Source organism: Sinohyriopsis cumingii, chromosome 8, assembly GCF_028554795.1.
Source record: "Sinohyriopsis cumingii isolate HCF-2022 chromosome 8, ASM2855479v2, whole genome shotgun sequence".
In the NCBI taxonomy this organism is placed as follows: Eukaryota; Metazoa; Mollusca; class Bivalvia; order Unionida; family Unionidae; genus Sinohyriopsis; species Sinohyriopsis cumingii.
In genome coordinates, this window is record NC_142968.1 from 111,848,577 (window position 1) to 111,875,847 (window position 27,271).

Below are 27,271 nucleotides of genomic sequence, written 5' to 3' on the forward strand. Positions count from 1 at the left end.
TTGCTTAATTTCCTGTTGGTACTAACAATGAGTAGAATGACATACTGGTATATTAGTCTTACCTAATTCGGATAAAGAGAAATATTGAAACTTGTTCATCTCATCCTTATATACCGTTGTGACAGAAATTGTACAAGGTACATCCTATTATCAATCTACTATATGATAGTTTCTGACAGACATTACAAAATGAGTGAAAAACGTTGCACATTATAAACTTAAGTATTAGTATTTTTATTGGATGATTCAAAATCATTTCATAGGCACAATAACCTTTTTCTTTTGTTTAATCATTGAAAGTTACCTACTGGATAATATTTGCCCTGTACAGCACAGCCACATTGTTCCCTGGGAACGCAGGCCGCCCCACTTCGGAAAAAGCCTGGTTTACATTCGCATCCCTCCGACAAACCTGCGTGGCAGAGAGTGCGTCGCATTGGGTCCTGACACGTGGTAGGACATTGCATGATGGCCGGGTTGTATACCATATTTTCGCCACACTCCTTCACTAGAAGGGGAAACAGTTTTTGCATAAGATACTATTTTGAAGAGATTTTTGTAAAGGAAATAAATCTGCTGTTTAACACTTCACATACAAATCACTACAAAATTGAGTTCTGATGATAAAACACGAAATGTCACCCAAATGCTTCTATTGCACGTCTCAAAAGAGATATGAAAGACACTCATACACATATTATATACAAATCTCGCACATATTATATCATGAAACAAATCTTAATTTGTTCCAAGTTATCATATAGCTTGGTCAAAGTCTAAACAAATGTTTTCATAAACAATAATTAAGGATGACTTAAGAAAGTGGGTGAAAATAGTTGTGTGGTCAGCTGTTGAAATAAGCCATATGTCACATCGTTCCATACGTAACAGAGTTTAAGATTTGTTTGCGAAACGCAATTGCATGAACACAGACTTCAAATTATGAAATGTATATTGATTGTAATTGCTGAGTGAGGACGTGAAAAGTAAATGAAATAGAATCATACGTGGACAGAAGTCATCTTTCCTCCATGCGATGATGCCAATATCGGATTTCTGTTGGCACCAATAGGCAAGCATAGCCAGCGCAGTGCAGGCCGCCTCCTGTGCATTCTTTGGATCAGCCGAATTAGCGCACACATCATAAGTACAGTCATAAATGATACCATCACCCTTGGCTATTTCTGGATATTTGGCAAGACATGGGCCGAAAGGTCCCTTAGGGTCTAATATCAGACCACAGTACTCTTTGGACCTCTTCTTACTATCCCATTCTTGAGGACAAGTAGGATCAACGCTTTCTGTTTGACAGCTGAAAATAGTAAGAAGTGTACTATGATAATTGTGCAGAAATACTGACATTTGAATGAGATGGATTGTCTACTTCCCATGTAAATATTCTAATGCACGCAGACGATATATTCAGGTGGATATCGATATATTTTAACAAATGTCAATGCAGATTTCTGGAACGAATGAAATGCTACAGTTCACACGCACATAGTTTGTAAAGGAGTATTAGTATTTCCATCATTATTTGCATTCATACAGCTTTTCAACGCTTTAAGGTGCCTCGATCCCGCATGTATCAACGGGCCCCATGTAATGTCGCGCAACGTTATCTCACACCGTTTAAGAAAAGGAGAGACTTTTAATACTTGGATATGTTGGGGGTAGTCTGTAGATGAAAACAACGTTACATTAAATCAGCTATCACTTAGGGAGCAGAGCCGTAAGGAAGAAGGTCTCTTCAGCATACGTTTGACGGGTGGGAGGTTGCGGATAAGTAGAAACGGCGGTTTGGTACAGAATTTACAATGCTTATTATTTTACCTTCATTTCAACCCACCTTTTGGATCCTTGTTCTGTTTCGTCAGGAACAACGTAACTGTCTCCAATCAGACTGTATTTGTTCGCTTCCCCAGACACAAGTTGGCCAGTTTTGGTTCTGAAGTCATTTTGTATGCCGTCACAGTTTCCACAGATTCCCGTCACATTGTTCCCGAACTGGCTGGGAACGAGTACACGTGCAGTGTTGACGCCGTCGAACATGACAACAACCCCGCAATCTGTCTCAACCACCATGCTGCCTTTTTCGTATATTCTGTAGCCGACACCTTCAATAGGGGCATACGCTATTTCTCCATTGATCTGTTAAGAGAAATGCATACGAATATTTCTTACGCTATATTTGCATGCTGATAGTAAGGAAACCATCGCGCCGAACAGTGAATCTTTTTCTTCCCCTGATTTCTAGGTATTTTTGTAAAATCTTTCCCAAAGTAATATCATGATATGCTTACCGATGGAGTGTATGTCTTTGTTTGTTGATCTTTGCAAATTTACTTCATCCATGTAACTTTATTTTTAAAATCGACCTCGGCTAACTTCACATTATATTACATTGTATTAGATTTCAGAATCACACAGATTATAATAATATTTTGACGATTGAAGTATCTGAAGGGACGATATTACTACAACATTATACAATCTGGTTTGATGATTTATAGAAAACTTTGAAATAGTTCAGTTTAATCATTTGTTTTTGCATGTTTAATCGATTTACGCTCTTTGGAATCTTCCAAATTCTCTATTGCTTTGTCATTACCGGTATGCTATTTCGTTGCTTGGAATAATAAGAAAAATCTCTTACACATTTTAAAAAGCCTTCCCCGTCTTAATTTTGACAGAACTAACAGTAAGAATCAGACTTTAATACTTACCAACAGAGTTTTCTTCTGACCTATCTGTATTTTAGTCGAGGGTAGCTTAACCTCTAAAAGCTTAGTGGTGGAAACTTTATTTCCAGGGACAGGTTGATTCTTGACCTCAACATTTATAGAACAATATGGGATGCTTGCTAATGTGTACTTGCATAGACCTTGGAAATGGATCTTCTGTCCGTCAAACGTCGTGTAATGAGGGTCGCCGGATGCCACACACTCGCAGGATTCTAAGGCATTCAGAAAGGGTAATATGAATGACGTACTTTACAACGTGCGCAATTGAAGCATGGATTGAAAAGTAACCATAAATAGTACTGTCAATAAGAACAAATATTATGTCATTTTTCAGTGTACTAATTCACGTGACGGCGACGATAGTGCAAAATACTTGAAAGAATAAATGGTCTTAAATGTCACGAATGAAATATGCTGAAAACTAGAGCAAGCTGAACGTTAATGCTTCGGCTATTTTTCCATTTTTCAATGACGTTGGTGAAATGGTGCGCCTTTGCACACCTTCTTTTTGAAACATGTTTGAGAAAATAAAGGTATTTAAAACAACTTAATTAATCTTAATGCTGTAATGTACTGTCTGTTTATTACTGAAAAGCCTGGATATGTTGTTGCATAGTTTAATTACTTTCTCAAACAATAATGATAACTACAGAGACATAAGAAAGAATATTTACTTGTACATTTCTCAATGCCGTCGCCATAGTAACCTTCTTTACAACGGCATTGGTCGAGTTGATTTCCTGTCCCCTTGCTGCAGATAGCATTAGTGTGACATGGCTTGTTGGCATAACCACAGGCCGCTGTAACGATGTAAGGAAAATGATTGTGGTCATTGCGATATCTGTAATATTTGCATTAATAATGATAATCAAGACGGAATAAAACAGCTAGAAGGGGAAGGACGAACAAGAACAGAAGGAGGAGGAGTATTAGGCACAAATTAGGCGAAGAGGAAGTTGGGATTAAAACGGGAAAATGCAAGTGCCACGAAGGCGATGCTTGCAGCATGGGACTGATTGTAACTACAACAGACTTGGACAAAGATATGTTATTTATTCCAACGGAGAATATGGATTTTAAATACGCCTCGTAGTGTAGCGTATTAATACTATCTGAAACACAAACTGGAGAAAGTTAAAATAAAATAGGATTTCTGAAAGAAAAAGTGTCAACACAACCATGGCGAGGTGAAAAGATGGTAAACTTTAACTGTTGACTATGTGCTACTTGCTGGCTGGCTGTTTCCTTTCTGAACCATGGATGAAAATGGAAAGAGGGCTACTACTTACCTATGCAACTTGTGATACCGTCTCCAACGGTCCCTTTTTGGCACTGACACGTATATTGTCCCGTAGTTTCGTCTGGTTTGCATTGAGCAAGCAAGTGACACGCTGGTCTGGCTTCTAAAGTGACTATCTCACTCTTCCCATTTTTGTACTGACATTGCTTCAGGAACCGACAATCGTCTGTTGCAAATTTCTCTCCGAGCTAACAGAAAATGTACATGATTTAACATCTTAGACTGACCGACAAACGGATGATGTTGATGTGATTTGTATGGATACATCTTACAAATGCATACAAATTCCATTGGATACCTACTGAGGGCAGAAATTAGATGTAACATTTACGCTGACTCTCTGTTATGGAGATCGATTGGTTATTTTGTTTTACTGTTTTAGACTAGAGAGGGTTGCACGAATGCTGTTTAAGCACATATAATATGAAGTATTGCATATTAGACCAATTTTCTTTATGCCGGCACGTTATGTGCATTCCAACTTTTCTGTGGGTCTTGTTAACTTTCTGCTGTTATACCGGCGAGAAAGGGACTGACGGATAAAGTGAGATAAATATATGTATGCAAAGTATGAGATTGTGAATTTCAGGATGTCCGGATTTGATGAAAAATGAAGTTACAAGATATCAGCATCAAGAAAAATGTACATTTAGCACGGTCGAGTATTACTGGATGGAGAGTTGATACGTCGATAGATTTTATACTCACAGGTAAATACTGATTGTCAACTTTACAGCCACACTCTTCTTTTCGGACGCATCTATCGCCACTCAGGACGAAGCCTTGTTTGCACACGCATCCATCCACTGTTGGCACGTCAAACTGTTGTGCTGATACTCCATTCACATCGGAGCACGAAGGGACAGCGCCGACGTTCGTACTGTATTCCATATTTTCACCACATGCCAGTGCTTGTATTTAAAAAAAAAAAAACCGAAATAAATCGAATATATTATATACTTGTTAAATATCAGTGCACCTGTCGTTTGCATGTAATTTTAACTCCATTGATTTCTACTATTCCTTCTACTACTGTTACCAGTATTCTGCTGCTGCTTCCATTACATCTAAAGCTGGATTACTACAACTGTTAAACAAATCTAGTTCTGATTTTAAACTATAGAGTTACAAATAATTTAATTACTTATTTATCCCGATAAGGAAGAATAATATTCCTTGGTTCTACTATTAATGACAACGAATGTATTGAACAATGTTTCTGTAGTAAACATGATTTTAGGGAAAACCGGAAGTGAATATTACGGTCTTGAATGAGCTGTTCTTTTAAATTTTAAGGTGCTAACAGGCGATGTGGAGTTATAGTACCAGCACAAAATACGCTTGGAACTATTTAGTCAGATAACAAATCTCTGTTTAAATCAAATGGATTGGAAACATTCAGTACTGCTACAATGTCTTTCAACATCATCAATTGTTCATGGAACTACAGTGTTACAGATATACATACGGCATCGTTCTGGACTCCTCCATATTACTCTTCCAAGTCCCTTCTCTTGTAGTGCCTTGGCGTAGCTATCTAGAGTGTCACATGCGGTTCTTTTGGCTTCAGTCAAGTTATCCCCATAAGCGCAGACGTCAAACAAGCATGCGTCGAAATATTTGGCAGTAATTTCTGGTTCCTTTTTGATAAAGTCAGCAAAAAGTCCAGTGGTACCACTCAGCAAACCGCAGTAGTCAGTGGATTTGGCAACTGCCAGAAACTCCGGCGAGCATTTGATTTTTACGTCTTTGGTCGGACAGCTGTGAAATACAATATCCTTCCTATTGATATTTGTGATGATTTTAAGTAAGTACCTGCACCTTACAGGCACTGAGCATTACTGATTTCTGCGTAACAGAATGAAAGGTACATATACATTACATATGACGTTTTGAACCTTGTACTTATAGCGATCATTATGGTCAAGATTTATAACTCTCAATGCAAAATGCACTTTGATAATTTGGAGATTCAAACAAGCACGTTCACTGGTAATTCTAGCTATGTTATGCGAGGAAATGACCGAAGGCTAAACAAAATACATGATCCATTCAGGTCTCAATAATGTTTAATCAAGTGTATGAAATAATATATTTGTTAATATGCGATATATTTTGGATATTAAACTATCACTATTCACGATGCTTGCTGATGTATATTCACAGCCCGACATCCACATGACAACACCACTTGTAGAATCAAGTAAAACCGGTATTTTCAGTCATAATTAGTAATACGAAATATGTTGCCAATCTGGTAAAAGCAAGACCGATTTTCAGTTATACTTAGTACCCGTAAAGCAACTGCCAACCATGAGAAAACGATTTGTCTACATTAATGCAATTAAATTATACAATATTCTGTTGATATGCCTTAATATTGTAACCAAAACTTGCACAATGATTAGAATCGTTTGTGCATGTATACTAGTTTCGACAGGATTAACATTGTCAGGGTGTAAATCATTTTGGCATATAACATTAGAAGATTAGAAAATTTGAACAAGAAAATCAAACGTCCTTGGAAGAATGGAAAGATTAAAGGCGAAAATAGATAAGGCATGTAAACACTAACAATGTATAACATGCAAGTCGTTCTTGGATCACTAAGGGAAACTAACTTTGTTGTATGATATATTTTATAACGATGTTTTTCATTTTACTTTATACGCGATATTTCTTTCTTTCTTCTAAATCATACGAAAACGTACAGTGAGATGATTAGATTAATCTAATCATATTGAGCATGTTTCTGAACTTGGAGATAATATTCAACCGAGATAACTTTGTTGTATGATATATTTTATAACCATGTCTTTCATTTTACTTTATACGCGATATTTCTTTCTTTCTTCTAAATCATACGAAAACGTACAGTGAGATGATTAGATTAATCTAATCATATTGAGCATGTTTCTGAACTTGGAGATAATATTTAACTGAGATGCTGACTCACATTTCTGGAGGTGTTTCTTTATCTGGAATAGAAAAGCTATTTCCAATACGAGCGTAGCGGTCCTGCTCTTTAGACACATCCAGCTTATCCTTTGTCAGGAAGTCGTCACCTGTGTCGCCATTACAGTTTCCGCACAGACCAGTCAGGTTTCTTCCATACACATCGGGAACCGTCACAGAGACACGCTGATTGCCGTCGAAAATAACTATAACCTTACATGACGTCTGAACGACAATTTCTCCAGAGCCTCGCATGAAGATGCTGAATGATAAGTCATTAGCCTCGAAGGGAGGATACTTCCTTTCCCTGTTAACCTGTGTACGAAAGAAAATTAGTTTCTCTTTCTCTCATACATCATAATTAGCTGAATTGATAAGTTTAGCCTAGAGATGTGTATCATGTTCTTGATAGGTGAAGCCGTACTGTGTACATTGACACATTCTTAATGATCTTTTCCTTTGGAACATTAAAGGAGAGTCACTACACCCTATGTATTTTAAGCAGCAGTCTTAACTGGCAAGCTAAAAACACTGCAAGAAAGGTACCACGAAGGGAGACATTATTACTCTTGAGAATTATTCACATTTCATACTTACAAAAAGCAATCTGTCTTTCCTCAATGAGATAATGGTGTTGCCTATCTCTATATCCACTCTCTTGGTAAAAGATACTCTCGTGTTTCCTTGTCGATTTTCATTTTGCACAAGAACTCGATAGTCACACTGTGATCCGACGGACAACTCGGACAGAACGTACTTACAAATCCCTTGAAAATGGATCATGCTTCCGTCAAATGTCTTGTAGTGTGGATCCCCTGATCCTGTGCACGTGCATGCACCTGGAAATATATAAGGGTGTTTCTTAGTATAATAAGCACATTATTGTACGCAATTTACTGGTATTTTACTTCATTGCCTGATTATTCATTTGCATTCTTGTTTAGCTGAGAAATTTTAAAAAGTCGCTAATGATTTATTTTCGCCTGATGAAAGCAAATAAGCTATAGATTTGTGCTATCAAGAATTTGGAAACAAACGTTAATGATCATTTACCATTTCTGCTTTGTGCTCTTAGTTTACAGAATGAACATCCTTCCCGTTGTCATTGATATTTACCTCCACAGGAATCCACGCCGTTACCATAGTAACCAGCTTTGCAGGAGCAGTACTGGGTGTTACCTTTACTCAGACATGACGCATACTTGTGACAAACGTTGGACTGTATTCCACATACATCTGAAAACAAAATATCTCAAATTTTACAGTGGTATCAAGCATTCAATCTCCTCTACATATTGACATCAGAAAAACACAGTTTAAGTTGTAATTATGGGAATTAAATGTAACTAAGCTGTATGCTTTGTAAATATTAACTTGCAAACCCTCTAGATGATCCATGAAAAATAGGGACACTCGAGAGTATTCTATGGTACTTTATATATGCCTTGTTACGTTTTGGCATGTGGGTATATTTTCTGGATTCAAAAGTGATCGTTGATGCAATTGTGTAGGACTAACCATTTGAACAATTGTTAATTTTAAATAGTTGAAGGTACATGCAATAAAGAAAGCATTGAAATATATAAAGGTTGGTGTGTATTTTGTGGCACTCATCTTGACTGGATATGTATGCCAAGTAAGGGTTGGAGAATAAAGTAGCTTGCCACCAATTGCCCATAGAGCAATAGCTACACAAGTATTGGAAATTGCGCCAACAAAGATCATAGACTCATATTACTCTTTGCATAAGGAAACGTGCATCTTGGTGACTTAATTAGTCTTCGTATGAAGTCAGTCTTGAGACGAAAAGATTTTTAAAAAAAACCCCAACAAATTCATAAGCAGTACATGTACAGCACATTTACAGCAGATCGGAAACGGATAATGACTTCCCATGGTCTCCCATTTCTTTTTTCAATTTATTACATACCCAATAGCAGTGTTGCCTCAGTTGTTAGCGTGTCGGAGTTGCAAGCGGAAAGATTTGCGGTTAGAATCCTACCATCCGAAAAGTCCAGGTAGGCAACCGAGGTGTGTCCTTGGTTAGATCACTTTACATCAATTGCTTTGGCACTAAATGACTTACTAGTATTGATGTGCTGTGAAATACCGACTATCCAATTATCACATTTATTTAATATAGCGTGGATGATACGGATGATCAGTCAGTATTTTCATATTCTATCGCTTTAAATATTTACTTGATTTCAATGACGTTCGTTTTCTGCAATTCCTAAAAACACTGAATGGGACTTTTATCAATCTCAATTTGTTTTTGAATTCCAGTGGCACTATATGACGAAACATATTAAAATACGCAAATTCATTCATTCTTCATGCTTTATGGGGCCAGTAAATCTGGTGGAAGACGAACCCAGGTAAAGCCCGAGATGAACCAACGACGCCTTAGACCACTCAGAAACATCCGTAAAGGTGTCAACAAGGCTCATACCTTCTGGTATAGATAGAAAACAGAGGTCTCTATAATTTCTGACAATGAGTCCAGAAGCACAAGACTTCATAAATTTTGCGGAGAATTGGAAAGGTTTTGTCGGTTTATTTACTTAATTATATTTTGGAAATAGTGGAGTATCTAAAATGGAAGTTCAGTAAGCAGTAGCATGAATTTTGAGTTCTGAAAGTCTCAGCATAATCCACTGATATCAGAATGATTACTAACTTTATCGATAAGTAACAGCGCTCACCAATCAACTCTATCCTGGAGTCATCTAACATAGTGACAGACTAGGATCGACACTAAGGGCTTGAAACTATATATTGTGCGATTCACATCGATAATTACCTGGACGGCGTAATATGGGTTAATCGTTAATAGAATTAAAAAAGCTAAAACAAAAATGTAATAAAAGTTTAAAATATGTCACTTGATATTCATAAGTAACAAGTTAGTGCGAACATCTTGGTGACATGCTAGAAAATCAATTTTCACATATTGGAAAAGATTTGGGAATTTTATGATAGAAAAATGCCTCGTGTTAACAGGAAATTTGTTTTTTTTTAGTCTATTATCTCTGAGGACAGACGATAAAAAGGTTCCGAAATTATGCAGACACTCATCATAGGTGTAAGCAGTTTCAACTAAAATCAAGGGAAATACAATCAGTAATAAATCAGTTATATTGATACGAGACGCGATGAATTGCGATAGTGCCGTGTACTGGACGATGTTAGTTATATATTATTGTCTAAAATGATTCCTGACCATCAATGCGAACAATTGCTTATGATTGACATAATTCAAAGAATATTTGTTTATTTTTTCTCTACAATAGTCCACTATGCAAGAAAAATTTGAATTCATTTAACAATTCGGATGCCTTTGTTGTTTAATCCTAGAATTGTCAACGAAGTCAGAAGTTGGTAACGCTACATTATTTTAAAAGTTTAAAAATAAAATTAACATTTTATCGGAGATCAATTAAGGCGCCTACATTGTCACATTGATGCACAAGTTAATATAAGCATAAATGCAAATGTTTCTCCTAATAGGATATAATTTTCGTTTACATGGTAAGACATTTTAATAATAATCCAGTATTGTTGGGGCGTGTATGGCAAGCTTCTGTTACTCAGAACCTCGTAGGAGATAACAGGACTGTATTGACATTTGTGCAACGGACTTCCTTGAACACTGCTCATATGTTATAACCCCGTTCGCTCCTAAAGCCAGTTTGATACAGCTATTAAGAACACATTCTATTGTACTTCATGGCTATGATAAAGACACCCACCTATAATATATTGTTTGATTTGTTAAGTTTGTCACGTCCGAGTATAGTAATGATAAATTCAGTGACGTGGAGGTCTTGGAAAACGACTAGATATTCTTCTGCACATGTAAACATGGTCTGGATTTAGTTGATTAACTTTCTGATATTCTGAGTAGGTGTCTTGGGTATCTGTTTGGTAGGAAAGGTACACATTTGGACAGCAATTCCCCAATAGTGGCACTAGAACAACGCTCGGCACTTTGATATGTTAACCGTTTACTTAATTATTGGGGGAGTGTGGTGGATTTTCCTCTTTAGCGAAATGATTTTCCTTAGGTATTATACAAAGGGCAAACGGATAACTTCATGCTTTGCTTTCAAGTTACGTCTTCTTTGCGAGCAAACGCAGTTTTTCAATATGATTCTCGACAGATGCATGATGCTCACATTTATGTAGATAAATTCGGTCGCAAGGGAAAGAAAATTATGCCTGGTTTAATTTGCGGGGGGCATGAGGTTTCCCTCATGAATGGGTTTTAGGATGTGCAACGTAGCTAAATTTGGCATGAACACTGGTCAACTGTCATAAGGTGATATTTCACAATTTATTATATTTGGAGACTATTGGACAATGCAGTTTACATAAACATGGACTGGTTACAAGTGATTGATACAAGGGACCGTGTTTACTGGAAATGCAGCATCTCAATATTCAAGGTGTTGGACATTTCGTGAAAGGAAGATTCTGTAGTTGATGTTCGATCTCGGATATGCTTGTACTAATGCATGAATGTACCTGTTTGTGTGTGTTAAACGCATTGATATTACCAAACTGAAATGGTATTAGGTTATGAGAAGAACAGCATACCAATTTAGAAATTGGGACTTAACATGCAGAAAGTACTTCTGAAATCGAGCATTTCACCTAAGATTTGTGCCAAGAGAAAAGGATATGTATAATGTACTATTTGAAACTGATTCGATTAGGAAGCAATTTGCCAGAAAAATCAAATGTCAATACAATGAGAAACATACCGTTAAAATAACTCACAACAAAACAATGAAACAAATACAAAAATCTATTACTAATCCACCTGCAAAATATATACACAGTAAGGAGCCTATGGTAGGGGTTGTATCAAAATTATAGAAGAATCATATTGCTTTCTTTACAAAACTCATCCAGGAACAATTCAATGCCGTTTAGGAAGTATACAAAATGAATATGCTTGTTTAGTTTTAAAAGGAAGACAACGAAGCTCTTTTCTTTGGAATATATATTTCAACATAAATAACTTACTCTCGCATGTAAATCCGTCTCCCTTGTAGTTCTTATCACACTGACACTGATAATTCCCCTCGTCGTTAAGACGGCACGACGCCTTGGTGCCACATGGAGGAGAATCCTCCAGTCTTTCCATGTACGAAGATCCATCTTTGTGCACACAGATATACCTCTTCCTGCAGTCACTGGAAGTCACCATTGTATTCAGCTATAGATGGAAAAACATGAGACATGTTCTGTGAAGTACAATTCAGATCAACTATTAACACATGATGGAGTTATTATACGTTTTATTTCAGTTGTAAATATCCAGATGAAACCTTTGAAATGAAAAGAAATAAATCTGTAACCACTTTTATATGACAAACAATTATAGAGAATCTGTGGATTTGTTTGAATTGAAATGCATAACAGTGGTAGATAAGTCTATTTGGTTATAATCTGAATACCAATATATGCAGCTAATATTCAAGAGGAAAGGTCAGATGACTCTTTCAAATCCACCAAAGTCATTAACACACGTTACTTCTATAACTTTGTTGCTTAATTTCCTGTTGGTACTAACAATGAGTAGAATGACATACTGGTATATTAGTCTTACCTAATTCGGATAAAGAGAAATATTGAAACTTGTTCATCTCATCCTTATATACCGTTGTGACAGAAATTGTACAAGGTACATCCTATTATCAATCTACTATATGATAGTTTCTGACAGACATTACAAAATGAGTGAAAAACGTTGCACATTATAAACTTAAGTATTAGTATTTTTATTGGATGATTCAAAATCATTTCATAGGCACAATAACCTTTTTCTTTTGTTTAATCATTGAAAGTTACCTACTGGATAATATTTGCCCTGTACAGCACAGCCACATTGTTCCCTGGGAACGCAGGCCGCCCCACTTCGGAAAAAGCCTGGTTTACATTCGCATCCCTCCGACAAACCTGCGTGGCAGAGAGTGCGTCGCATTGGGTCCTGACACGTGGTAGGACATTGCATGATGGCCGGGTTGTATACCATATTTTCGCCACACTCCTTCACTAGAAGGGGAAACAGTTTTTGCATAAGATACTATTTTGAAGAGATTTTTGTAAAGGAAATAAATCTGCTGTTTAACACTTCACATACAAATCACTACAAAATTGAGTTCTGATGATAAAACACGAAATGTCACCCAAATGCTTCTATTGCACGTCTCAAAAGAGATATGAAAGACACTCATACACATATTATATACAAATCTCGCACATATTATATCATGAAACAAATCTTAATTTGTTCCAAGTTATCATATAGCTTGGTCAAAGTCTAAACAAATGTTTTCATAAACAATAATTAAGGATGACTTAAGAAAGTGGGTGAAAATAGTTGTGTGGTCAGCTGTTGAAATAAGCCATATGTCACATCGTTCCATACGTAACAGAGTTTAAGATTTGTTTGCGAAACGCAATTGCATGAACACAGACTTCAAATTATGAAATGTATATTGATTGTAATTGCTGAGTGAGGACGTGAAAAGTAAATGAAATAGAATCATACGTGGACAGAAGTCATCTTTCCTCCATGCGATGATGTCAATATCGGATTTCTGTTGGCACCAATAGGCAAGCACGGCCAGCGCAGTGCAGGCCGCCTCCTGTGCATTCTTTGGATCAGCCGAATTAGCGCACACATCATAAGTACAGTCAGAAATGATACCATCACCCTTGGCTATTTCTGGATATTTGGCAAGACATGGGCCGAACGGTCCCTTAGGGTCTAATATCAGACCACAGTACTCTTTGGACCTCTTCTTACTATCCCATTCTTGAGGACAAGTAGGATCAACGCTTTCTGTTTGACAGCTGAAAATAGTAAGAAGTGTACTATGATAATTGTGCAGAAATACTGACATTTGAATGAGATGGATTGTCTACTTCCCATGTAAATATTATAATGCACGCAGACGAAATATTCAGGTGGATATCGATATATTTTAACAAATGTAAATGCAGATTTCTGGAACGAACGAAATGCTACAGTTCACACGCACATAGTTTGTATAGGAGTATTAGTATTTTCATCATTATTTGCATTCATACAGCTTTTCAATGCTTTAAGGTACCTCGATCACGCATGTATCAACGGGCCCCATGTAATGTTATCCCACACCGTTTAAGAAAAGGAGAGACTTTTAATATTTGGATATGTTCGGATTAGTCTGCAGATGAAAGCAGTGTTACACTAAATCAGCTCTATCACTTAGGGAGCGGAGCCGGAAGGAAGAAAGTCTCTTCAGCATACGTTTTACGGGTGGGAGGTTGCGGATAAGTAGAAATGGCGGTTTGGTATAGAATTTAGAATGCTTATTATTTTACCTTCATTTCAACCCACCTTTTGGATCCTTGTTCTATTTCGTCAGGAACAACGTAACTGTCTCCAATCAGACTGTATTTGTTCGCTTCCCCAGACACAAGTTGGCCAGTTTTGGTTCTGAAGTCATTTTGTATGCCGTCACAATTTCCACAGATTCCCGTCACATTGTTCCCGAACTGGCTGGGAACGAGTACACGTGCAGTGTTGACGCCGTCGAACATGACAACAACCCCGCAATCTGTCTCAACCACCATGCTGCCTTTTTCGTATATTCTGTAGCCGACACCTTCAATAGGGGCATACGCTATTTCTCCATTGATCTGTTAAGAGAAATGCATACAAATATTTTATACGCTATATTTGCATGCTGATAGTAAGGAAACCATCGCGCCAGACAGTGAATCTTTTTCTTCCCCTGATTTCTAGGTATTTTTGTAAAATCTTTCCCAAAGTAATATCGTGATATGCTTACCGATTGAGTGTATGTCTTTGTTTGTTGATCTCTGCAAATTTACTTCATCCATGTAACTTTATTTTGAAAATCGACCTCGGCTAACTTCACATTATATTACATTGTATTAGATTTCAGAATTACACACATTATAATACTATTTTGACGACTGAAATATCTGAAGGGACGATATTACTACAACATTATACAATCTGGTTTGATGATTTATAGAAAACTTTGAAATAGTTCAGTTTAATCATTTGTTTTTGCATGTTTAATCGATTTACGCTCTTTGGAATCTTCCAAATTCTCTATTGCTTTGTCATTACCGGTATGCTATTTCGTTGCTTGGAATAATAAGAAAAATCTCTTACACATTTTAAAAAGCCTTCCCCGTCTTAATTTTGACAGAAGTAACAGGAAGAATCAGACTTTAATACTCACCAACAGAGTTTTCTTCTGACCTATCCGTATTTTAGTCGAGGGTAGCTTAAGCTCCAAAAGCTTAGTGGTGGAAACTTTATTCCCAGGGACAGGTTGATTCTTGACCTCAACATTTATAGAACAATATGGGATGCTTGCTAATGTGTACTTGCATAGACCTTGGAAATGGATCTTCTGTCCGTCAAACGTCGTGTAATGAGGGTCGCCGGATGCCACACACTCGCAGGATTCTAAGGCATTCAGAAAGGGTAATATGAATGACGTACTTTACAACGTGTGTATTTGAAGCATGTATTTAAAAAATAATCAGCAATATTGTTGTTAACATTGAAGCTCTTACGTAGTGTTTGATAGTGCAACTGAAGCCAAATATAGTGAAAAATGTCGAAGAGGAAATCGCATGATATATTATGCTAGAAATATGTCCAATTTTCATACAAACTGAACGTTTTAATTCGAGGATGGTTTCATTTAGGTATGATATTTTTAGATTATCATCCGCTTTTACATTTGCTCAGTTTGACCTCTTATTTTACATACCAAAGAGGCTTATTATAATCGAATTAACCTTAATTATCAAATTTGCCGGTTGGTTATTTTATATAGTCTCAATGTACTGTTGAAGATTTAATTACTTTTCCGACCATCGCGATAAGACACATACATGCACACAGGAAAGATTATTTACTTGTACATTTCTCAATGCCATCGCCATAGAAACCATCTTTACAACGGCATTGGTCGACTTGCTTCCCCATTCCCTTGGTGCAAATGGCGTTAGGGTGACATGGTTTCTTGGCATTACCACAGGCAGCTGTAACAATGTGAAGAAAACAACAACTAAAAGAACAATTGTGGTCATGATCATTGCGATATAATTGATACTTGCATGGATAATGATAAGTAAAAAGAAGATGGAGTTGCGAGGAGCTGTTTAAGTCAGAGAATAGGAGAAGAATAAGCAGGGATGATGAAATGAAATTGACAATGCCAAAAGGGCAATATTTACAGCATTTGACTGATCTAACTACTCGAAGCCCTGACAATGATGGTTTGTTACATTTCGTGAAGAATAAGCACTCGTTAAACGCTTGGTGTAGCACAACTCAGATAGCTCATGAACGCGCTCTAAATCGCTTTTTTTACAGATGTAGGTGTCATTTTTGGAGAAGTTGATTAAAAATTCATTTAAATGGCATTTATTCACTTTATTTTGCGGCTTTTCCATCAAGATACTTGAAAAAATGCTTAACGGCAAATTCAATGTTAACATACTTAACATATTTAGGAACAATCAAGCAAGCGGGGTGATCTACGGGTTTGGTCGCGCTATGATGTAAGAGGGAACGTGTCTGCGGTTTTGAAGAAGCTGTACTACAAACATAAACAGAGACGCGACAATTTCGTCATTTATAAACAAAGTCTGGGAATACACCGCCAGGAACAAAAACGGCACACAAATTCAATAAATTGGAGGCAATTATATAATTTCGTATATATCTTCTGTATGTCATGCCATATATTTTATTTCAATTCGTACATGATACGTATTTTTCCCTCACAAATATGTGCTTTCATACACTTAAAAGACTTGAAACATGACTGTCAATTCAGATTTATTTTAGTTAAATTTTACATCATGCAAATTATCGTTTTGAAGAAATGTCATATGTACAAGCAAATAATAAAATCTATTGAATGTTACGCCTCTATCTCATTCATAGATGAACATACAGGAGATGAAGGAAGATGCGCTTGACGTCTTGCTCACGCAATCGTAACTTGATTCCCCCTGCAGAAGTAATAGTTTAATCCAATATCAACTTTCATGACCCAGTGTAATGTCGACCTGCCATTGCCAAAGTCCATAGCGGTCGATAATTTTCGTTTGGAAATTCTGTTATGACAATTAATGTGCATATCAATAAAAATCACTATTGAATAAACTTTGTTATAACTATAATAGGGTTAAAGTTAAAAAATAAAAAAAATTTAATAAAAAAAAATTATATCGGTAAATACGCTTGCATGAACCGTGTGACTTGTACTAAAGTAGTGCACATAAATACTACAAGAAACACAGACTGGAACGTTTAAATATATATTTGTAAAGAGAAAATATGAACAGAACCATATCTAGGCAGAAGGATAGCAATATTTTGTCCTGAATGAAATGTAACGGTATGTTTCGCGACTAGCTGTTTCCTTTCTAAAAAAATGGATGTAGAGAGATAGAATACTTACATATGCAACTTATGATACCGTCTCCAACAGTCCCCTTTTGACACTGACACGAATATTGCCCAGTAGTATCGTTGAGTCTGCACTGTGCAAGGTGGTGGCATGCTGGTCGGTTTTCTACAGTGACGATTTCACTCTTTCCATTCTTGTACTGGCATTGGTTCATAAACCGACAATCCTCCGTAACAAACGTTTCTCCGACCTAAGAACAAATGTACCTGATTTAATTAACCTGAAGAACATACAGTTAAACGATTTGTGTTATATTTTGCCATACTAAACAATGAGAAGTCAGAATATAACAAGCTGCATCAAAAGTAACTGCTCTCTAAGATTTAATATTTAAGGCAGACTATTTGTAGAAGCGTAAATTGTATCTAATCACTCACATATTAAAGAAAAATATTTTGATAAATACCCAGCTTTCCTCCTTCTGTCGTTAAATAAGTCGATTTCATTAACAAGAATAAATGATTTCCAATCGCAAAAAGTTCTGATTTATGAAACACTTCGCACGGAGCAAGAAATTTTTTATTTTCGATAACCGAGTGTCGGCGATTCACTTATTTTATAGTCGATGTGGAACTAAGTCAACTGATGCCTTCTGTCTAGCAAGGACGAACTAGCTCTACAGAATCCCGACATAAAAGTGTGGGTGGCAATTATTTAGATTGAGGAAATATTTTTTACAGGTTAGAATTACTGCTTTTGCTTTCTTCTCATTTCGATCTCATTCCTTTCAAAACTATCCTGTTCCGAGTCTCTCATTAAGATCCGTTGTATTACGTCATACGACCATGACCCTGAATAACAACATCTGATTTATTATCAATGTTTATTGTCGAAGCAAAACTGCCGTAATTTATGAAGATAAATTTGCTTGCAAGCCTATCACATGCTATGTTTTGTTACAGTCTTGAGTGCTGAAGTGCAAGAAGGACCTGACCATTACATTGTGAAATCTTATGCTCGTAGGTTTTATTTGTGGTGGCAAAGTTTTTTCTGAAATGACGGTGTTGTTGGTGTTAACGCGAGGAGCTGGCAAATACAAAGGTGCAAATTTTGAATTGTTTCTGCTCTAAGATATGCACAAACATAAATGTATTTTTTAAAAATAAAACACTCTAACAATCGCCAACAGGTAAACTCGGTGGCATGGCCAATTAAATAATGTTAACACAATAAGTTAGCAAGTAACTGATTTGTTTTAGGAATCTGGAATAAAAGACTTACCCTGATTTTTGACAAGTTGCAGGAAAATGTCTTTGTGGTACTAACAATGAATGTCTGACACATTCACATAATTACCACGCTTGCAGGTGACCGAGAATTGTTCCTTCCGCTAGCAAAAGCTAAAACATCTAAGAACATGTACCTTTGATTGATATACTATACGTGAAAGGACTCTGAAATTGAATTCCTACAGACGTGCGGGTTTGACATGATAATAATACATATTAAAACTTATCCTTTTCATTTTAGTTCAAAATGAAGTTAAAATGTATATTTTTACAAACAGGAATTCGGTTACGATTATTATTTGGAGCGGATGATAACAGCCAACATTAGGAGAATGAATCTGAGTCGCCAACCAACATTTTAAAACAGTACGTGTTAGATTATTTGCTTATGAATTATTTTTGTAACTATTTGGCACTAAATATTACAGTGAAACAGGTCACGATAAGTTTAGTTTTTCTCTGTTTCCATTATCAGATGACTTAGGTGACTAATTATTTTGAATCAAGTAATAATTTAGATCCACTTTGGAGTTTCTTTTTTTCACTTACCGTCGTCGCTGCTTCACAATATTTTTTTAAAATTCAGTGTAGACACATCTTATCTATGATGTTTGAGAGAGATATATACTTAAATAAACGAATGAAATAAATGTGGAAAATAGATCTTATATAAAGGAAAATGTCTTTTCTTAACGGGAAAGAAAGTAGTTCCAAAAGCGACATCTTTTCTTGATGGGAAAGAAAGTAGCTACAAAGGTGAATTTCACACATTGACAATACTAATGTGGTGATAAGCCTTCTCAAAGTGACAATTTTTAATATATCATTATCAAATATATCATAAAATGCAAAACTTTCAATTTGAGATGGAAACTTTGAGAAATATGATGACACGAAAGAAGACAAGTGACATTTAATGACACCGGAGGAGACAAGAGTCTATAATATCCACAATCATAAGGATAGCAAATATCTTGGACTTTGATCTTTCAGTGCATAATACGAAGTCAGATCTGTGAAGATACTGTTAGCGTTCGGGCTTGAATTTTATAAGAGCATATACATATTATTTCACGGTGGCAAGGAATGAATAAATACACACACACACACACACACACACACACACGGGCCACGTTGTAATGATGACTTTCACGAGGTTTGTTTCATAAAAAAAGAAACAACAATAAAATACGGACACTCCACAGCATATGTTACAATGTTAACAGTACATAGGTTACAATGTTAACAGTACATAGGTTAAAATGTAACAGTACATAGGCCACAATGTTAACAGTACATATGTTACAATGTTAACAGTATATAGGTTACAATGTTAACAGTACATGTATTACAATGTTAACAGTACATATGTTACAATGTTGACAGTACATAGGTTACAATGTTAACAGTACATAGGTTAAAATGTAACAGTACATAGGCTACAATGTTAACAGTACATACGTTACAATGTTAACAGCATATAGGTTACAATGTTAACAGTACATAGATTACAATGTTAACTGTACATATGTTACAATGTTAACAGTACATAGATTCCTTTTGCCATGTAGGTGCTAATAACCGAGTGTGTTAATTGGTTACTCTAAAGAAATGTTTCCTGCAACTGGCGATCCTGAGTCTGTACCCACTAGCAATAATGCGACTTTTACCAATCCATTTTAAAACAGTTTAGTTCAGCTGCCACAACTCGGCTTTCAAGGACCTGTGCGGTTGCGCGATAAAACGTTATATGGATATAACAAATAGCTAACACGATATAATATTATGTTATGGAAATCGAAACAGTCACCAAAAAGTTTATACTCACAGGTAAATACTGATTGCCAACTGTTGTTTTGCAGCCACACTCTTCCTTTCTGACACATTTATCGCCACTCTGGACGAAGCCTTGTTTGCATGTGCAGCCATCTACTTGTAACACATCATAAAGTTCCGACTGCACTCCGTTAAAGCATGTAGGAAGGACTCCAACGTTCAGACTGTACTCCATGTTTTCGCCACATGTCAGAGCTTTTAGTTTCAAGAGACAATTTGAATTTATTTGTAATGCAACCGGTACATATAAGTACAACTGTGTTATGTTGCTAATGTTAATATTCATTTCTACAACTACTACATCTACTACTACCCCTACCACCACTACTGCTACTATTACTGTTACTACAATCACTAAAGTGTGTTCTGGTTAATAAGGAACGGATTGATGGTCGCTATGGCACGTATAAAACAACGTTTGAAGAGCTATTGATATTTACACAATCCCTAATATACTTATACGTCTTACTAACAAGACATAACATTATATTCCATGCTAATTCCATTAATATTTAAATTTGGTATTCCATGCTTAATTTATCGAAGTTTAAAATATCTCAGCGAAACCAATCCCTTCAATTTCAAGAAACCTCTAAAATGAAATTGCGATCTACACAGAATTCACAACTTTATTCCCAATATGGAAATAAATGACATAAAGTTAAAATGTTATCGCCAAATATGCACACCATACTACTATTAAATCAGCAAATAAAAGCAACTCTCTCGTTAGACGAATTGTCAAATGCAAAATTAGCCTAATAATGATCCTAATAATCAGTAGTAACGTTATAATCGCATCATCATCATCATCGTCATCACCATCATCATTTACACAGACGAATTATAGATATATTGGATACTCACGACATCGTGCTGCTGTCCTCCATATAATTTTGCCTTGTCCATTTTCCTGTATCGTCTTGGCAAAGTTCTCAAGAGCACTACATGCAGTCTTTGTGGCTTCAGCCAAATTGTCCTCAAACGAGCAGACATCATACAAACACGATTCCCATATCTTCTCAGAAATTGCGGGCTCGTTTTTGATGAAGCCCCCAAAAGGTCCAGTGATATTACGAAGCAAGCCGCAGTAGTCTTTGGAAGCAGCTAGTTCTTTGAACTCAGGTGAACATGTAATTTTAACGTCTTCCATTGCACAGCTGTGAAATACATACACCAAACTACATAATTATTGTGTTCTGAGTCCGCTGTAAAGACAAATTATATGTAATGAAGGGCAATTTAGAGGCCTTTCGGTAACGCGGTTTATACGCCAATTTTAATTACGTTATAAGGACTTTACGAGTGTTACCTCTATCAGTTATTTTATATAAATATCACGGAATTTTAGCACCTGTACGTTTTATATTTAATCCTCTAGCACTTAATTATACATTTATTTAAAAAGCGTTATATTTCTAAATGTTCGTGCATCTTAACTGTATATTATGTCGACACTACAGAGCCACTTTATTACCATAAACGCTACATAATAACATAACAGCAAGTATCTTTTCGGATATCGAAACAAGCACCACCTCCTCCACAACTCACACAATCAGGTTTCAGACAGAAACATTCATGTCAAACTGCACTGACGAAACTTATTGACCAGTGGCTACGAGCGATCGCACCAGGCGAACGTACTGGCGCAAGCTTCATTTACTTTAGTGAAAGCATTCGATCAGGTTGACCATTTATTGCTTATTAAAACAAATTCTCAGCCTGCAAGTTTCTTTCAAATTCGCTTGCTTGCTTCATGTCGCATCTCACTAACAGACTCCATGTTGTTTGCACGGGTCAGTATACATCAAGTCATATTTAAAGTGGTGTTCTCAAGTATCTATATTAGGGTCTTTTACTCATCTATCATATGTTAATGACTTAGCTTTTGTATCCAACGCACTTTCATAAAGATCTTTTCGCTGACGACTCTACAGAGCATTCATCTGGTAACTCTCTAGACGCCATTGAAAATAAACTTCAAATCGACTATAACAAATTATCAGTTAGTTACAACAAAACAAAATGCATGTTAATACCTCAAAAACTAAATGCAAAACAATCGGAATAATGCAATACGTATCACCAAGCATGGACTTACTTCCAACTCAAAATAACTTAGACGTGTCTAGCGTTAAAACAAACACTCTTGGTATCAACATTGATCACGTGTCTAGCGTTAAAACAAACATTCGTGGTATCTACATTGATCACGTGTCTGGCGTTAAAACAAACACTCGTGGTATCTACATTGATCACGTGTCTAGCGTTAAAACAAACACTCGTGGTATCTACATTGATCACAGTCTCATTAGGAATACACATATCGAACACATATATGCAACGATCGTCAAAGATTAGCTTTCTTAATATTACTGTCGAAATTCCTACCTCCTCAATCATTTGAACTTTATTTTCCGGAATATATATATATATATATATATATATATATATATATATATATATATATATATATATATATATATATATATATATATACACCATTTTGGGAAATACATCTAATAATCCATCCAGAATTAAAAAACTACAGAAAATGGACCGCCAAAATAATTCTGACTTCCTATTACGACTCCCCCGATTATTTTGTTTTCACGTCTACAATGCCTACCTATACAAAACGTCTTATTTATTTTAATGGAATTATGACATACAAGTTTTTAAAGAATTTTCCCTACATTATATCTCTAACCTAATAAACTCAGGTCATCAAATATTCAGTGTAATCGTCGATCAACAACTAAGAACGATCTCCAGATTCAGAGGTCGAAAACTAACACTTTCAACGAATCTTCGACTGTATCAACGCCTACCTTTTGGAATTCCTTAGAACCGAGGATACGTAATTCATATTTCCTTGCTCCGTTTAAATCCTCAGTAAAGAAATTATTTTTTGACCAGCTGGAATGACATATGCTAAAGCCTCCCAACAGAATTGTATTATTGTGTCGCGAAATAATATGTGCGTGATTGTGCGTGATTTATTCCCTGTATGTACTTATATTTCTGTCATGCTGAAATGTGCATAACTGTATAGTATATTCTTCATATATGTATATGTTGACCACTATAATTATACATGTTAATTCATTTGAAATCTATGTGGGCACGTGTGCGACAATACTTGAGAGTAAGTGCCGTTTTTCTTCAAATTTTATAATTTAACATATTACTAGAATTGAGGACCACGTGGCAGAACGGGCTTTCATGACCTAATGAGTTATCAAGGTTGAAGATTATTATTATTATACATACGTACGTGCGTGCGTGCGTGCGTGCGTACGTACGTACATACATACATACATACATACATACATACATAAAATAATAAAACGTCCTTGTTGGACTTTGTGATCTATTTGGGGCATGCTACAACGCATACATAAAGGAACATGGATAAAATTGTTGTTGTTGTAGGGTTTAACGCCATTTTTCAGCACACGATAGGCTATACATGGCGGCCAGTATTAATAGTGGAGGAAGAACCCGGGAAAACCCCAGAAAGAACCACCGACCCACGAGAAGCTACTGGCAAGCTTTCTCAGATACCCACATTGGCCGAATACAAGACTCGAACTCACACAGACAGTGGTGAGATGGCAGTGATCCGTAACGGAGAGCGCTTTAGACCACTCGGCCACTCGGGACCCCCATGGATAAAGTAAGTAGATTCATCTCTTAGAACATGCAGAACATTACTTTCCATAATGTAGTTCCGGCAGTTAAAGTGATACACGTGACAATGTTAGCATCTTTATGCAAATTAGATTATCTTGTCATAAAGTTGCAGTGGAATAAATCATCTACTATGAAACTTCATAACATTACAGGATATAGTCGTGGAGTAAAGAATGCCATGGCAGGGTCGCAAAAAGAATACATATAATTGAAATTATTCTTGGATTAAAAGGGACAAGAAGTGATTTTACTTCCATGACGCGTATTTTATAATAAATGTTTTAAGTGACGTCATTTACGAGATTTTTTCTTTCATCCGGCTTATACTGAATACCTTCACTGGATTATATTACGAGTATCTATTACACCATTTTAATTTGATGATTATATATATATATATATATATATATATATATATATATATATATATATATATATATATATATATATGCAGAATCGAATGAAGACTCACATTTCTGGCGGTGTTTCTGGGTCCGGAACAGAAAAGCTATTTCCGATACGAGCGTAGCGGTCCTGCTCTTTAGACACATCCAGTCTCTCCCTCGTCAGAAAATCGTCACTTCTGTTGCCATTACAGTTCCCACACAGCCCTGTTATATTTCTTCCATACACCACAGGTACCGTCACAGACACACGCTCATAGCCATCGTAAATGACAATAACTTTACACGACGTCTGCACGACAATGTCTCCAGAACCACGCATGAAGATGCTGAACGTTAAGTCATCGGCCTCAAAGGGAGTATACTTTCTTTCTCTATTAACCTGTACAGAATAACAACGGCACTTTATCTTCTCATCATAAAAGACAGTTATAGGAAATCAAACGTTTAACATATCTGTTTATATCGTGATTTTGGTTGTTGAAACCACTGGGTGCACAGGGGTTTTCTCCACTGTCCCTTGGGGAAAACAAATCTATGGCTCGGTAATTATTGAGTGCTTGAAATAAAGCTTTGATGATCTCAGAAAAATGTTATAATTATCGTCATGACGCATATATCTCTAAAACGAGGGAAAGCGTTACTATCTACAAATTTCATTTACCATTGAAATTATATGAGTATAGGGATCGAATAAAATACCATTTCCAGTAATCTTAATCGACTTCTAGAAAAAAAGTAAAATGTGCATAGATAATAAAATGATGTTTCTTCTTCCGAACATATAATATGTTGCACTCGTTGTATTAGAGATCCGAGTGTTACCTCGCATGGCCGAATTGCTAAGTCAGCTTTTGGTATGGCCATTTGTGCATCGATTCTTGTGCTTCGTGAATCGTCCATGTGAAGTACGTCAACAATTACAATTCTCACCATCTGACAAATTGATAGACCAATTCTTCTTGCATAAAGGCCTTTCATGACTTTTTGAATGATATGATACGCCATCAAATATTGCTGCCAATTCTAAACATATTTGTGAACGATGCTTTAAAAGGCATTTTCTCCAAAACCTCTGAATACAATTAAAATTCACATTTGACAGAAAGTATTCAGGCCAAAGGAACATTCACATTCATACAAATAATGCAGATCTACATTCAAATATTGAAGTCTTTACAAAAGTATGTAAAAAAAACACTTGAATACTTCTGATTAAAAGAGAAACAAACAAACAAACATCAACACTGAACATAATTCAATAACATGTAAAGGAAAGCACATTGGCATAAAGAACATTGCAGTTCACATGCATAATATCAATATTGTTTTCAAGAATATAAAAAAGTCACTTTTAAATGCTTCCAGCAATACATCCCTCCCAGGAAGTTGGTTAAACACTACCGAAAGCAGAAAGAATGCTTTCAAAACGTAAACGCGGATGCTAATGTGTCATCAGATATAATCGCGGTTACTAACAATAGAAGAAAGCTTACACAAAACAGTTCTTGAGAATTTTATGCAATTAAAAAGAATGCATACTGGAGTAGCGGATTTAACTTTTGTAAAAACGATGCAGACCGGCTATCAAGTATGGCCACAGTTATTAAAAATAAACAAAACCACCTTTAAACAACTTTTTGATAAATGGCGTAACATAATCTGACAAACCTTAGCAAGCAGCCCACAGAAAGAAAGCACTTTAAAGTTTTACAGATGACGCTAGTAATTCATCCAATATGACAACCATAACTTAAAACATGTTAATCGACTTTCTCTCAGAAGCTGCTAGGACGACTTTGAATACATTTAATAGGCAGTATGTGCGAATAAAGATGTTTCAATTTTATGCTAACAAAGTCGATTCACCATCAAATTTACCTGCATTTGTCTATAAATGAAATTCCTTTAAATGACTCCTAATTAAACAAACCGCTCGTCGTAAGATGACAAAAGTGTTCTGAAGACATTTGAGCATAAGGTGCTTTCAAATTTTATGTTTATAACTACAACTGAGTTACAGCAACTAAATAAAACTTTAATTGCCTCTTCTAAGTAACCACTTAAAACAATTTGATATTATTTGACAGAAAGAGTCATAGCATCAATGCCTTTCCAATGCTTACAGGTGATACCATTTCGCCATCAAAAATGGTTTGCCTTGCTAAAGGTAGAAACACATTCACCTAACATTATCTTAAATAAATAAAGAAGCGCAGAACAAAGTTTTAGCAACTTAGAAACAAAGCCTTCTGACATATGAACCTTTCACTGTTGACAGGTGATAATGGTATGCGATCAAATATGAATGAAGATACAAAACTAGATTACCTTGCAATTATTGTTTTCAAAGCATATGCAGTCAAACGCCATGGAGAAAATGTTAAACGAAAGCATTCTATTAACTCAGGTTCCTTGAACGATTACTCTTTAATTAGCTATGATGCATTTGTCGGAGAGGTGAGCACTCTCGGGGCCACTTTGACCTCTTGTTGATCAAGATCGTTCATCTGAAGCATGCTATTTTGAAAGCAGATATGTATAGAATAATTGCCAATTGTGCTTATTCTGCAAAATA

General features: G+C 36.1%; 1 protein-coding gene across 1 annotated transcript in view; it reads right to left on the bottom strand.

Moving 5' to 3' along the window:
- LOC149794379 (IgGFc-binding protein-like) overlaps window positions 1-27,271 on the bottom strand; it is a 79,150-nt gene that overhangs the window by 46,063 nt on the left and 5,816 nt on the right. The window contains exons 7-27 of the mRNA XM_089968564.1: window positions 24,762-25,075; window positions 21,458-21,750; window positions 20,583-20,785; window positions 17,517-17,715; window positions 15,961-16,086; window positions 15,273-15,502; window positions 14,396-14,697; window positions 13,562-13,866; window positions 12,863-13,062; window positions 12,031-12,223; window positions 8,116-8,235; window positions 7,597-7,838; window positions 7,001-7,314; window positions 5,513-5,805; window positions 4,753-4,955; window positions 4,034-4,232; window positions 3,419-3,544; window positions 2,727-2,956; window positions 1,850-2,151; window positions 1,008-1,312; window positions 309-508 (exon numbers count right to left, since the gene is read on the bottom strand). Of these exons, the coding sequence (XP_089824690.1) occupies window positions 309-508; window positions 1,008-1,312; window positions 1,850-2,151; window positions 2,727-2,956; window positions 3,419-3,544; window positions 4,034-4,232; window positions 4,753-4,955; window positions 5,513-5,805; window positions 7,001-7,314; window positions 7,597-7,838; window positions 8,116-8,235; window positions 12,031-12,223; window positions 12,863-13,062; window positions 13,562-13,866; window positions 14,396-14,697; window positions 15,273-15,502; window positions 15,961-16,086; window positions 17,517-17,715; window positions 20,583-20,785; window positions 21,458-21,750; window positions 24,762-25,075 (4,899 nt within the window). The remainder of the gene's footprint in view (window positions 1-308; window positions 509-1,007; window positions 1,313-1,849; window positions 2,152-2,726; window positions 2,957-3,418; window positions 3,545-4,033; window positions 4,233-4,752; window positions 4,956-5,512; window positions 5,806-7,000; window positions 7,315-7,596; window positions 7,839-8,115; window positions 8,236-12,030; window positions 12,224-12,862; window positions 13,063-13,561; window positions 13,867-14,395; window positions 14,698-15,272; window positions 15,503-15,960; window positions 16,087-17,516; window positions 17,716-20,582; window positions 20,786-21,457; window positions 21,751-24,761; window positions 25,076-27,271) is intronic.